General features: G+C 53.3%; 1 protein-coding gene across 1 annotated transcript; it reads left to right on the top strand.

Moving 5' to 3' along the window:
* Positions 1-3,576: 3,576 nt before the first annotated feature.
* On the top strand, positions 3,577-12,892 carry IFI6 (interferon alpha inducible protein 6). The gene is made up of 5 exons (XM_074976369.1): positions 3,577-3,652; positions 6,672-6,759; positions 9,864-9,959; positions 10,288-10,449; positions 11,191-12,892. Exons 2-5 carry the CDS (start codon positions 6,690-6,692, stop codon positions 11,292-11,294), a joined length of 432 nt encoding a protein of 143 aa, XP_074832470.1. The 5' UTR covers positions 3,577-3,652; positions 6,672-6,689; the 3' UTR covers positions 11,295-12,892.
* Positions 12,893-14,009: the final 1,117 nt, after the last annotated feature.

Here is a 14,009-nt window from a genome sequence, read left to right as displayed (position 1 = left end):
AGGAAGTAGGTTTGTGGGTTGCTGTTGATCTACCTGGATTTACCATCTGATATAGCCAATTCATAAATGGGACCCTTCCATGAATAACAGCCCTCAGCCTCAATAAATTCTGCCTCATAAATGTCTACGCAGGCACATTTACTTCTTAATGAGCAAATAGCACACTCACGGTGCACCTACACTAGGAACTAACTTCAAAAGTTAGGCACTACATCGAAGTAGCCAGCAGAGAGTCTACACGCATTTACCCTTACTTCGAAGTAGGGAGCTCAAGTTCCAAGTCCTTACTCCATTCCTGGAAATGGCGTAGTCCCCTACTTCAAAGTTTAACTTTGAAGTAGGGTGTGTGTAGATACTCAGCTTTGAGGTTATTTTTGTAGTGTAAACACAGCCTCAGTGTGGTATATGCCACAGAAGAATTTGGGCTGGGATGTGCAGAGGAACCTAAATGAGTTTAGGTGGCAAATCCCATTGAACATCACTGGGAGTTGGATACTTAACTTCCTTAAACACTTTCCAGAATACTAGTCTTAGTGATTGTAGCGAGCCGCTGTGGCCCTCTGCAGATTCAGAGGAGGAGGCAGCTGCTCAGAGGCCCTGGTGGGCGGGCCCTGAGCCGGAACACCAGTGCCCCGCCCCTCAGAGGGCAGGGCCTGAAGCCAGAGGGCCAGGGGAGGAGCTCAGTGCCCATTAACTGTTGGGCCGCCATGCTGGGAGGGAGCTCCTGCTTGGGCTCCTGGGCGCCAGGGGCAGAGAGCCCGCCGCTACCCAGCCTGGGCTGCTACCGATACCGATGCCCCAGGGGACCTGTCCGGACTTCCCAGATTTAACAGGGCCCTCATGCCGGTGGAGAACCCCCTCCCCAGAGGGCCTGCCAGGGCTAAACAGATGGCCTGGGCCTAGCCACACAGAGGCCCCGGGAGCGGCTGACCCCGGAGTTCCACTGGACCCCTGCAGTGCAGAAGCCCTTGACATCCTTGGACCCACCGTGCTGCCGCCGCGAGACTACCCCAATGACGTAGAGATGTCAGACTGGCTGGAGCCCCCGAAGGCAGACGACTTGGAGGGGACCTACCCGCCGGGACCCACCGACCAGGCTGACTGGGACCCCCTACCCGGCAGGGTAAACCCTCACCGAAGTGAAGCCAACCCCACGTAGGGGAGAGCCAAACCTTGACTGCTGCCCTGCCTTGAACTGAGGGCTGGGTTCTTGTCCCCAAACTATGCAGCCTTACCTGTTGCCCCACCCTGTTGCAAGGGCTGGGCCATCTGGACTACTTGCAGGCTGCCTGCTGCCTCGCCTAGAGGGAGAGGTGAGGCTTGAGGCCGCCATGCCTGGGCCAGAGGTGGCCTCCCCAGCTGGGCCGACCGCCAGCCGACTCCTTAAAGGAGCCAGAGCCCGGGGTCCGTTAGGACTTGGGACAAGCTGGGGTAGCCCGTGTTGCCCAGCAAGGGGCGTTATCATAGCACGGGCGTCTACAGATGGTTGTGTAGGGACTTCTGAACAGGGTTGTGTTTGATCTAGAACTGATAGAAAATGTCTCTTTTCCAACAGACAACCTAAAAGTGTCCAAATTTAGTGAGATTCTAGTCTCAGTTGTGCAAGGAGTAAATCTGAAGTGACTCCATTGAGTAAGGAGCAGCTTCTGATCTCAGTTACACTGGAATAAATCTGGACTAATTCCAGTGAAGTCAAAATAGATTATGATCTGCTACCAACATGTAAATCTGTGTTGAATCTGGAGATGCATGTCTTCAGATATATCCTCTCTAAACTATGAACAGCACATCTTTTTTCAAGCCAATGTGAGGGTATGCCTACACTGCACAGATTTTAGCCATATGGCTAAATCAACACAGCCATGTCACTAAACCTCAGGCAGCATAAACACTGCACTGTTGTGGACAGAAAATTTATGACCCTCCACCAGTGTTTGTTTTGTTGGCAGGAGAGAATGGTCTACACTAGTGCTTGCCCTGACACAGCTTTTATCATGATGGTGTGTAGGTAGGGGGTGGTGGTGATGGGATTTAAGCACCTTTGAATGACAAAAACTCAATTGCCACAATTGGCAAAGCCTGAGTCTGGTCCAGGCCTCCAAAACAGTTCCTTAGCTACCTATCTGGAGGTTCCTTAGCTACCTATCTGGAGGTTCCGTTCCATTTCTTCTATAGCTAATATGCCCAACGTGTGAAAAATGTTTGCTATGGAAAAGGAAAAAAAAATCCATAGAACTTGGCAACTCAGCCATTTGCTCTGTAACAAATACAAAACTAACCAGTTGAAAGAAAAGTCGAGATCATGACACTCTAAAAGCCAAAATTGTGTTTTGTTACTGCAATCAAGGGAATAAAGGATCTGGAAATCTGGGTTCCTTAGATATTTTGCAAATACAGCCTACACTGTCTTATTTCTGCATAGCTATCACTCCTCTGTAGAATGTGAATTCAAGTTAGCATCCTGCTGGGAATGAGGAAAGAGCTCATTTCTGAGTCATCACAGTAAATTGTAAAATAACCTAAATCAATCTAAGGCCCAGTGAAAAAAAACAAGAAAACGCTATGCTGCCTCATGCTGGCTGGAATCCTAGCCCCCAAAAGAAGATCAGTCTCTCCAGAGCTGAAGACAGGTACAAACGAGGCTTTGCAGAGGAATGACTCTTATGCTGAGATAGAACTCTGGGGTCATTTGTTCTAAATGACAGCCCTCTGCTGCCTGTGTTCCAGGAGAATTCCTGTTGCTGTAAAAATAAGTCACCTAGACCTCCTCACTGCACAATTTGTACTATATCAGTGCACTTAAAATATTATTGTTTCAGTGTGGATGCAGTTACATCAGCATAAAGGTATCTTATGCCAGTATAGCTTATTCATCTTCAGGAAGAGGAGTAGACTTCTGACACAAACACACCTATGTCTGCTTCTACACAATGGATTGCACTGACAGCTTCTGATTTCTATGCTGACAAGTCTGTTCTGAGCTGAGTCCCTGTCGCCTAATAACCCCTCTCTTCTCCCGGCTGAGTGGGAGTCACATCCGACTGCAGGGGGTGGGGGTATAGGGCCTGGTGCCTCCCCCCACTCTATGGTAGCCCCTGCTGCCCATTCTTGCAGCTGTGGCTGGAGCCTCAACCTCTCTGCTAGTTGGGTGTCCTACTTGGGGGGAAAGAGGTCCTGTCATGAGCAAAGTTACTGATGTGTGAGGGTAAAAGTTCATAGGGTCAGGTGCAAAAGAGGAAAGTGGGGCATGCAAAGGGAACAAACTGGAAGCAATGCTGGTGGGGGCAGGGGGAGAGTCTAGTAGTGACTGGGGCTTGGGACATAGGAGGTAAAATGTTTGGCAGGAGATGCGTATTTGTTGACTGAGTTAGGTCCCTTTAAACATCCTTTTCAGTTTCCTGGACTCACGTGGCAGTTTCTGCCAGAATATAACGAGCATTTCAACAGGAGAAATGAAACTTAACACACTGCAGGAGAATAGCAAGTGCCCTGGCAGATGGGCTGACCAATGAGCATTGGTGAGGGGCGGAGCAAAGGGATGGGATAAAAAGGCTCAGCTGGCACCTGGTCCTTTTGTGATCTGGGGCAGCTCTCCTTCCTCATCCCCAGGGAAGGGCCTGGGCCCTTGCTCCACTTGGCACACCTGAGCAAGGTAAAAAGGAGGGAGAAGCAAGGCCCTGAGCTGGAGAGGGGGGCTCTGGACTGAGACGAGGATTTAGGAGTTTAAACTCTGCAGAGGGATGTGGAGTTGGGAAGGAATTTTCCTTGGTCAGATTGGCAGAGTCCAGAGGGGTTTTTTGGTTGTTTTCTGCAGTATGGGCATGAGGCACTTGCAGGCTTAAGCTAGTGTAAATGATGGGTTCTCTGTAGCTTGAGCTCTTTAAATGGTGATTTGAGGACATCAAGTATCAGAGGGGTAGCCGTGTTAGTCTGGATGGCTCAGGCAGGGTTGGGGGTCTGTTACAGGGGCAGATAGGTGAGGTTCTGTCACCTGTAGTGTGCTGGAAGTCAGGAGAGATCAGTGGCCCACAACCAGGGGGTGCAGAGCTCCATAATCTGTGCACTCTATCCATGTTTGTTTTTATGGCTATTGGAGCAGCTAAGGATGTGAGGGAGTTGGGGGGGAGAGTGCAAGTGTGAGACTCAGGCTGGATGTGTGAGAGACAAGCAGAGCAGCTCGCAGCAGCTAAGGATGACCCTGGGGCTATAACCTAGGCTGGCAGGTAACACCTCCGCCCTGAACAAAGAGGAGGGAGGAGCTGACCTGGGTTTGAATCGGGGGTGGCAGTTAGATGCTGGGGGAGAGGGAGCTGGAAGGCAGCCAGCCTGGCGAGGGGGGAAGCTACACCCAGAGGGGCACCCCGTGGTCTCCTCTCCCCAGGACGGGTTGGAATGACTGCTGCACTGACTCTTCTGTACAAAACTGTGTCTCCGTCACCTAATAAACTTCCTGTTCTAGCTGCTGAGTGAGAGTCACTCCTGCCTGCAGCTGGGGTGCAGTACTCAGGGACCCCTGAACCCCATCACAAAGGATTCTGCAGAAAGGGATCTACACAGGTGCTTGTCCTGCTCTGCCCTGCCTGGTGCTTACCAAGGAGTGGAGTTGAGGTGCTCCTGCCAAGGAGTAGGGGGCTAGTCCACTGCACCCTGCCTGGCACTCCCACTGAGCTGTAGGACAAGCACCCCACCCCAACTGGGCTCATCTGCAGGAGCACCTGAACCTCACTTCCTGATAGGAGCATCTGGCTGGGTGGAGCAGGACAAGCACCTGCCTCCCACCCAGCTAGAGTCCATAGGAAGAGGCTGGGCAGCTACCCCAGGCCCAGTGCTTTTGAGGGGCAGGCAGGCAGGCAGGGGGTCTCCCCCCCTCCCATTTGAGCCCCTGGCCCTGGATTCACCATGCAACATGAGCAGCCTCCACTCCCAGCTGCCCATGGAGATGTGTTGCTCAGTGGGCCAGGAAGGTGCAGTGTGGCGCAGGCTGCTGTTGGCACTGTGTGGGAGGGAGGCAACCCCCTGTTGTCATGCCCTGCCCCAAGTAATCCCCACTCAGGCTGGTTGGGAAAGGATGAAGGTGGAGTGGGAAAGGGGTGGGGCCTGTAGCCCCAGTTGGGGGAAGTTATTTGGGGCCCCATGCTTGGGACACTGGGGGGAGTTGTCCCTGGACCCATGCTCCCTCCTCTACCTCTGGAGGGCCCTGCACTCTCACTCACTGCACAAGGCACTATGAGGCTCCTTGCTGCTACCCAGGCATGGCGGCAGACAGGGAGTGGAATGCACATAGTTGCCATCTGATCTGCATAGCTGCTGATCCACATTTTTCTGTCTACTCTGTGCTTTCCCTGGGAGCGCTCAAGAGGCTTTCTGGTGATGCTCGGTCCACTCACCCAGATCCATGCTGGGGGAGTCACAGGATGGGTTCAGGGAGCTGCATGGGCAGAGCAGGGCAAGCTGAGCAGCTGCCTGGGGTTCGAGGCCACCAGGGATCCTGAAAAAACTTATTTGCCTCAGACCCTCCCCACTGAGCTCAGGGTTCAGACAAGGCTCCCAAGGAACACGCAGGCTCTGGTACCAGACTGAAATGCAAGCACAGGGTTGACGTTCCAGTGGGATCTACTGGAGAACTGTGCAGTAAAGGGAAAGGCAGTGATTGTTCAGCTGCAGAGGGCTCCCATAGTCTACGCTCTAGTGTCAGACTTCTGTAAGCCAGCCTAGGCACCGGCTGTGTGACAGCCCTGGGGCTGGGGCACGGGCACCTACATGCAAAAAAAAAAATAGGGGTGGCACTAAGCTCCCACCAGCAGGGATCCAGAGCAGCAGCTTCCACTCTCCCCCAGCTGCCCTGATTAGCTGTTCAGACATGCAGAAGGTGCTGGGGGAGGGTGCAGGGACAGAGCGTCCTCAGGGAGGGGGTAGAATGGGGACAGGAAGCAGGTAGGCCAGAACAGGCAGCAAGAGGCAGGAAGGGGTGGAGTGAGGGCAGGGTTTGGGGCATAGCAGGAGCCCTGCACCTGCTGGGTGAGCTTAATGTCAGCATCAGGAGGGCCAACAGCCCCTGTGGACCCATGGACAAGGGGGTGGGTGAGGCAGGGTCTCAGGCAGAAGGAGCAGGGCTAGGGCAGCCAGCCCGTAGCACTACCTGGAGCCAGGGGGTGCACCCCGAGCCCTTAGTGCTGCCTGGAGCATGCAGTGCAGCACCCCAGAGGCTATTTAAAGGATCTGGGGCTCCAGCTGCTGCTGCTGCCACTGTAGTGGCCAGGAGCCCCTTTGCATTGCTGGGCCCCAGGACAATTGCCCCCTTTGTGTCCCCCTCTCCCCCTGCGAGCTGACCTGGTCAACCTGCATGTAAGCAAGTAGTCTGCGTGCAGTGAAAGAAAATGGCCTCCTTCAAGGGAAACAGTAAGCTGGAAAAGCAGAGATGCCCCTGGACTAGATGATCAGGAGGGTTCCCTCTGTCCATGAGACTGGCTCACAGGTCACAGCCCCTGGAGCTGCTGACGTGTAGGTCAAGGTGTTTCCTGTGGCACATCCTCCAGAGAAGTGAGAGGCTGGGAACCCTTGGGGGCAGGTTAGCATCTCTCCCTCCCAGAGGGCCAGGGCACAGGCCCCCAGGTGAACTGAAGGCAGCGAAATGATAACCGGGCAGAGTGATGGTTTCACTTTACTTGCAGGAACCCCACTTGAGCACCATGTGGCAGCAATCGCAGCTTCTCTTCCTGCTGTCTCTGGTTCTGTCCAGTGGCTTTGACCTGGTTGCAAGTACGTTGATTGTGATTTTTAAGGGGCCAGGGAAACAATCAGGGGCCAGGTGCTCCATGGGCACTCCTGGGAATGGCAGGGTTCTGCTTTCTCCGCCTTGCACAGGCAATAGCATTGATTGCCCAGAGAAAGGTTGCCTGGAAAGGGCATGGGACCCCCCCCCCCCATGCAGTCCTTGCTCTGGTCAGACCCCCTACACTCCGAGGCGCATGATGGAAGCTATGGCTTTCACATGAGCATCCCAGGCTTGCATGAGATCTTGTAAGTGGCCCAGTAGCATCAAGTAGTTAAGACTGTGTGGCAGCTTCTCAGCAGCTCCCAGATTCCTGAATCCCTCCAGTGCTGCCCAAAAGGGTTTGGTTTTTCAGTTGGGTTAAATGGTTTTTCTTAAGTCTTCTGAGGACTGGGGCAAGGGAATACTCCTGTGATGCTTCGTTGGAGCAAGGACCTGTTCTGTTCAAAATCATCAATGGCTTAGACATTAGCGTAGAAAGTACTTATGTTTGCAGATGATACCAAGCTGAGGGGGGTTGCAACTGCTTTGGAGGATGAGGTCATAATTCAAAGTGATCTGGATACCTTGGAGAAATGGTCTGAGGTAAACAGGGTGAAATTTAATAAGGACAAATGCAAAGTGCTCCACTTGGGAAGGAACAATCAGTTTCACACACACAGAATGGGGAGAGACTGTCTAGAATGACTACAGCAGAAAGGGATCTAGGGGTTATAGTGAACCACAAGCTAAATATGAGTCAGTGTGATGCTGTTGCAAAAAAACCACATACCACACAAACTGATTCTGGGTTGCATTAACAGGTGTGTTGTGAATACACGAGAAGTCCTCCTTCCAATCTACTCCGCTCTGCTCAGGCCTCAGCTGGAGTATTGTGTCCACTTCTGGGCACCGCAGTTCAAGAAAGATGTGGAGAAGTTAGAAAGGGCTCAGAAAAGAGCAACAAGAATGATCAAAGTCAAGAGAATGTGACCTGTGAAGAAAGGCTGAAAGAATTGGGGTTGTTTAGTTTGGAAAAGAGAAGATTGAGGGGAGGACATCATAGCAGTACCTAAAAGGGTGTCATGAGGAAGAGGGAGAAGACTTGTTCTTTTTGGCCTCTGAGGCTAGAGCAAGAGGCAATGGACTTACTGCAGCAAGGGAGGTTTAGGCTGGACATTAAGAAAAGTTCCTAACTGTCAGGGTGGTCAAACACTGGAATAAATTGCCTAGGGAGGTTGTGGAATCTCCATCTCCAGAGATATTTAAGAACAGGTTAGATAGATGTCTATCAGGGACAGCTTAGACAGTACTTGGTCCTGCCATTAGGCCAGGGGCTGGACTGGATGGCCGCCTCTTGAGGTCCCTTCCAGTCCTAGCATTCTATGAAACCAGAGGGCTAAAATGCAGCTCACTGGGACCTGATTAGTGTTCCTTGTAAACTGGGCACTTGAGCAGCCACCCAGGAGAGATTCAGGTGCCTCTGGCTGATTCGCAGAGAGCCCACAGCTGACAGCATTGTTTCTATTGCTGGTATGCACCAAAGCATATGCATCAAAGTTTATTCTGCACATGGATGGCAAAAGTTAGGGGGAACCATGGACCTGATCCTGCCAGTGGATCCCTGCACCCACAAGTATCTGGGTACAGGAGCAGGCTCTGGGTGTGGAAATGGCCCTTACTTAGGCATGCCTCTGGGAGTTTCAGGGAAACCCACCTTTGATTAGGCCAGTGTGGCAAGCACAAAGGTGGTGTGGCAGGGTTGGTCTTGTTCCTGGGCCCCAGGTCCTCCTTTCAGTCCACTGGCCCCACCATACAAACCCTGTTTCCCCCAGACTACCCCCTGCCCCAGCAAGGGTAACTCAGTCCTACCCACTTGTTCCAGATTCCAGCCCAGGGACCCCAATGGCCAGTACCAGAAAGGCTGGACCCCTTTTGCTCCCCCCCCAAACTCCTCTCCTTGGGCCACTTCCCCAGACAATTCCCCTGGTACCTCCTTTCACTAGCAATAGCCCTGGCAGCAAGTCTCCTCCTTTGTTTGGCTCCTCCAGCTGACCAGTTCCTCACAGTCTCTGGTTGAGCTCCAGGTCCCCTGGACTGGGGCAGTCCAGCCCCCACATTGCTGAGGCTCCTCTCCTCTTTTGTGGTCTCTGGTGTTCCTCCAAGTCTCCTTCCCTGTCCTCACCCAGCTTCTAAACTCCCTTTCACTACCCTCCCCTTGCCATGCATGGAGAAGGGCTTATAAATGTAGCCCTGAGTGGGCTCAATTGGCCTTAATTGATTTAGCACCACCTACTCCTCAGCTGCTCCCACTTGGATTGTCAGGTCCATCTCTGCCGCCCGGTTTATACTCCTGACTTTTGCTCTCTTGGCCCCACCCTGGCACAGCGGGCAGAGGGAATTGTCACACAGAGAAGGTTGGGAGGGGACAGGGGGTGTCGTATATACTGTGTTATTTGAAGAATTAAAGGCTATGCTGTGATAAATAAGCACAAGTTTTATAGATTCTGAGCCCAACTTGGCCTCCAGCCTTTTCTGGCCAGGGGCCCAATGGGTCAGTGCCCAAATCACTGCTTTGCCCAGAAAACATGGGGGCATGCCTCTGGTAGCTTATAAACTAAGGTGCTATGCCCTGGAGGTGAAGTCACTGTGGGCTCTGTCAGAGTGTCTATGTTTCCCTGCGGGATCATGGGCTAAACAGGCCTCTCCTTCCCTGCCAGAATCCCTTCTTATTTTGCATCAGAGAGGTACCGTGTTAGTCTGTATCTTCAAAAACAACAACAAGTCCTGTGGCACCTTATAGACTAACAGATATTTTGGAGCATCAGCTTTTGTGGGCAAAGACCTGCCTCGTCAGATGCAAGTGGGTCTTTGCCCACAAAAGCTGATGCTCCAAAATATCTGTTAGTCTATAAGGTGCCACAAGACTTCTTGTTGTTCTTATTTTGCATGTGCAAAAATAAGCCATCATTAAAAACCAAGTGGCCAGCCACATGCCCCTGCTTACCCAGAAGCCCCAGTAATGATAGAACTGTTTCTCTGCTGGTCTCATTAGATTTTTTTAAAAGAGCAGTCCTGTGGCACCTTAAAGACTAACACTTTTGTTTGTTAGGTAATGACTGGGAAAGACCCACTTCATCAGATGATGATGAAGAGGAAGATGAGTGCAGCTTACTGGGTGCCCTCCCTTATGTGGTTGCAGGAGGAGGTGAGTTAAAGCCCCTCCCCAGTAGGGGCTGGGTGAATGGGGCAGAGGAAAAGGTGGACGACCCTGAAGCAGGCCCAGCTGTGCAGCCCAGGCTGATAGCAAATGGTTTTCTACCAGTGTGAGCATGTGCTGAGTTTGTCAGTTCTCCCCACACCACAAGGTGGTGGTGGGGAGAGCAGCTGAAGTCAAACGCTGCAGCCAGTGACCCTGTGTAAACCAAACCAGGCCTTCTTCTGCGGTGAATCCTTTGCTCAGGCCATGAAGTTTGGGCGTTAAAAGGGACTCAAACAGAAATGCCTCTGATCTACCCAGTGTCTTTTTGTTCTAGTTGGCCTGATATACGCAGGACCAGTCATGCTGAGCGCGTTGGGGTTCCAGACCACTGGCATAGCTGCCGGCTCACTGGCTTCCTCCTTGATGAGCTGGTCTGCTACGATTTCAGGTGGCGGCGTGCCTGCAGGAGGACTTGTGGCCACGCTCCAGAGCATCGGTAGGTGGCGTGTCTGGGGAAGCTGCCCCATGCAACAAACACTTCAAACACAGCACAGGCTAGGAACTTGTGGGCACTTGCGGGGTTCTTGGTACTAGAAGTTCCAGCTGAGGCCAAACGCCCCTTCTGGTATATGCAGCACGGCTGGGTATGGTGGGAGAACCCCTGGGTGTCGCTGTTCTAAATGGCCAAGGCTGAGGGTGGCAGGGGAATTGGAGACAATGGCAGGGACGGCAGACCCAGGGACAGAGGCCAGGAGTTAGGACTCCTGCCCGTGAAATGGGTAACATCAGAGCAGGTCCACTGACCAGGACAGCTAAATGCAGCAATGGCCACAGAGCCCAGGGCTCCCGGCTGCTGCTACTGCAGCATCTGCTGCTGCCCTTGTCCCCTTTAATTTGCCATCAGAGCCACCCTGCTCCCTGCCCCGTGGCATGCTCTGGACAGTGCTGAGGGGTGTCTGTGGGGCTAGCCCCAGCCCCAGCCCCACCCCTTCTGCCCAAGGCCCTGCCCCTTTTGCTGACATAGAACTGCTCCCACCCCGCCTTGCCCAGTGGTCCAGAGAATCTGTCAGCCACACTGGGTCAGAGTGGGATCCTGTCATTCTCCCTATACCAACAGACTCCAGGCCGGTTTCTCGCCTGGATGGCGTGAGTGTTGGGGCTCTGCCCCCTGCGCCATCAGATTGCAGACCCCAGACGTGAGCTATTCGGTCTCCTTTGTCGTCTGTGTTCATTCCAGGGGCTACAGCAAGCAGCATGTTCTGGGGGTCAGCTGGAGGCACAACAGGCGTCGCTGCCCAACGGATCTTCTGCGTCAAGAAGCAGAAGTCCAAGAAGCCGTAAGCCCCCACGGCTCCGCTCTCGCCAGCTGTCGGGACTGAACCAATCAGTCACCAGTGCGGCGCTACCGTTTTAGTTTGTCACTAGCTCAGAGTAGGAGCAGTGGGCAGGGTCCCCCCCTCTTGTTCCCCACTACTGGCTAATTCCTTCTTCTCTCCCCACTGCTGCCTATGGGTCTTGGATGTGCACAGGGGCTTGCTTGCGTTTCAGTGGAAGACCTCAGGGACCCACTCCTCACACCTGGCATGGTGGCCCTTATATGAGGATGGCTGACCAGGGGCATGGCCCTGAGTGGGCCTTGGGGGTGGGGGGAACCGATGCACTTAGCATGCAGGCCCACCCGCCCCCAGCCCTACCTGTGCTCCCGCTGGAGGGAATTGCCCTTCCTTGCCCACTGCTCCAGCTGGGCTGGGGAGCGCAGTCGGGGGTTGCAGACCTCCATGTTCTGATCCGCTCCCCAGCTGGAGTGCCAGAGGTGAGGCAAGCCCCTGACCCTGCTGGGAGCACCGGGCGGGTGGAGCTGGGCAAGTTCCAGCACCTCACTTCCTTCCTCTTGCAGGGAGCACCGGGGAGGCAAAGCAGGGCAAACGCAGAACACCCAGTGGGGAGGGATGGAGTGGGTGGAGCACCCATTTTATGGGGGTCCCTGGACAGAGCATCTATCCCTCCCCCTCTGCCAAGGCCTGCTGGGGGTGGAAAAGCCCCATCGCACCTTCCTTCCTCCCCAGCCATTGCCCACCCACCCGACGTTAGGGCCTTTCATCTCTTTCATCCTGGCTACTCCTCTGTGGCTGACAGACTTTGCCAGGACCCAGGCAAGCTGGGGGCTGGCGCTGGGCCTGCAGGGCCTCAGGCAGAAGGAGTCAGGCTTGGGGCTGCCCCCCACAGCCAGCCCGTCAGTGCTGCCTGGGGCACTGGGGGGATTTAAAAGGCCTGGGCCTCTGGCAGCAGCAGTTCAGGATCCTTCTAAATGGTTGGACCTCAAGGGAGCTTTTCCCCCTCCCACACACTGGCAGGCCTCCCTTACATGCTGTGCCAGTGCCTGTTCTCTGGCCAGGCCCCTGAACTGCTCCTGTTCTGACCCAGCAGCATCCAAAGGGCATGGCCGATTGGCCCAGTCTTGCAGCCTTGTGAGCTCCCCCTCAACACGCAGCAGCTCAGTGGCAGCAAGTGCAAGTAGGAGGAACAGCACCTACCCCTGGGCTCTGACAGTAGGTGGTGTCTACCAGGAGCAAGTGAGTGGGTGAAGGGAAGCCCCTGCCCAATTAAACCTTGCTGCCAACCCCGCTTGAGAAACCAAGATGCCAGTGAGATAATGGAGCCATTCAACTGGCCACTGCAGCCTCTCAGGTGTTCCTGGAGGGCTTCTCTGTCCATAGGAGCCTGCAGCTCCTTTGCTGGGGGGAAAATGCTGTGCTCATGCCAGCCTCAGGGAGCTCCGTTGGGGGGGAGCCTGGCCTGATCCCCTAGCACTTTCCAATTCTTGTGATTGCATTTTTAGTGATTCTCATGCTGACTGTCTTCTTCTGCCCCACCAAAGGAATGTGATTAGCGTAGCTTGTTTCATTAGGTGAGCGATTAAAACATGCTCAATGGCTCTGCTCCATCGGCTGTCTTTTTTCGTTGCAACTCACCCATCAACCCCTCTCATTTCCTGTATGAAAGGGTCTCAGGCAAACCTGCTTTCATTGACTTTAGTGTTATGCCCTGCTAGGAGGTGAGAATCTCACCCCTTGTTTGTACCTGTCATTAGGATAGCCACTTGCAGACCCTTGCCAGTACATGAATGCCCCCCAGCAGCTGCTCGAAAGCCACAGCAATCTTATTAACCAATATTGCCTCAGTGTTTACCGGTATGCTGCCACCTGGCAGCCTAGCTTGTGAGCCCCTGCGGATGGCGACTGTTGCTGTGCTGTTTGTATGGCACAACAGGGCCCTTGTGTCAAGCTTGAGTTCTCAGCTGCTACCCCTGAGTCCTGCTGGTTTCAGAAGACATTTAATCGCCTGAAGGGATCTGAGATACGGTTAGATTTAAGATGGAGCCAGTTGGAGGGATTTCATTGTTATTCTACTTGCCCGTGGTGGGTATGTCTGCATAGCAGTGATATTCCAAAATAAGCTCTCCTGAAGTACCTTATTTTGAAACAACACCACTACACACAAGGCATTTCAACAGAGCACTGAGCTATTTTGAAATACAGCATCTAAACACCATGGAGCTTATTTCAAAACAGCCATTAGACACACTATGGCTTATAGTGAAATAGGCTCTTGGCCTTGCCTACACAGCACTTACTTTGAAATAGGCACTATTCCTTATGCAATGAGGTTTACCTATATTGAAATAAGCCAACCACTATATCAAAGGTAGTTTGAAATAGGGGCTGCATTATGTACATAACACCAACAGACCTGGGTTGCTGGCCCTAGGGATAGAACCCGTAAGTATAGTGTCTAAAGCCCTGCACTCTACCACGTGAGCTAAAGGCCAGCCGGCTCTTGGCTGAGGCTGTAGAGCAGAGACTTCACTCACCCCCGCTGAGGTCTCAGTGCCTCTGGGTACTACATGTAGATGCTAGGATAGTTATTTTGAAATAACTTTGCTGTGTAGACATACCCTGGGGGTGCTTACGGTGAGTGCCCCTTGTGTGATTCCTCACCCACTCTGTGTTCCAAATCAGGGCCCTAGAAACCACGGGCTGGAAAAGGCTGTCATTG

The sequence above is a fragment of the Carettochelys insculpta genome, chromosome 24, assembly GCF_033958435.1.
Source record: "Carettochelys insculpta isolate YL-2023 chromosome 24, ASM3395843v1, whole genome shotgun sequence".
Taxonomy (NCBI): Eukaryota; Metazoa; Chordata; order Testudines; family Carettochelyidae; genus Carettochelys; species Carettochelys insculpta.
This window is presented reverse-complemented; position numbering and strand designations above follow the sequence as displayed.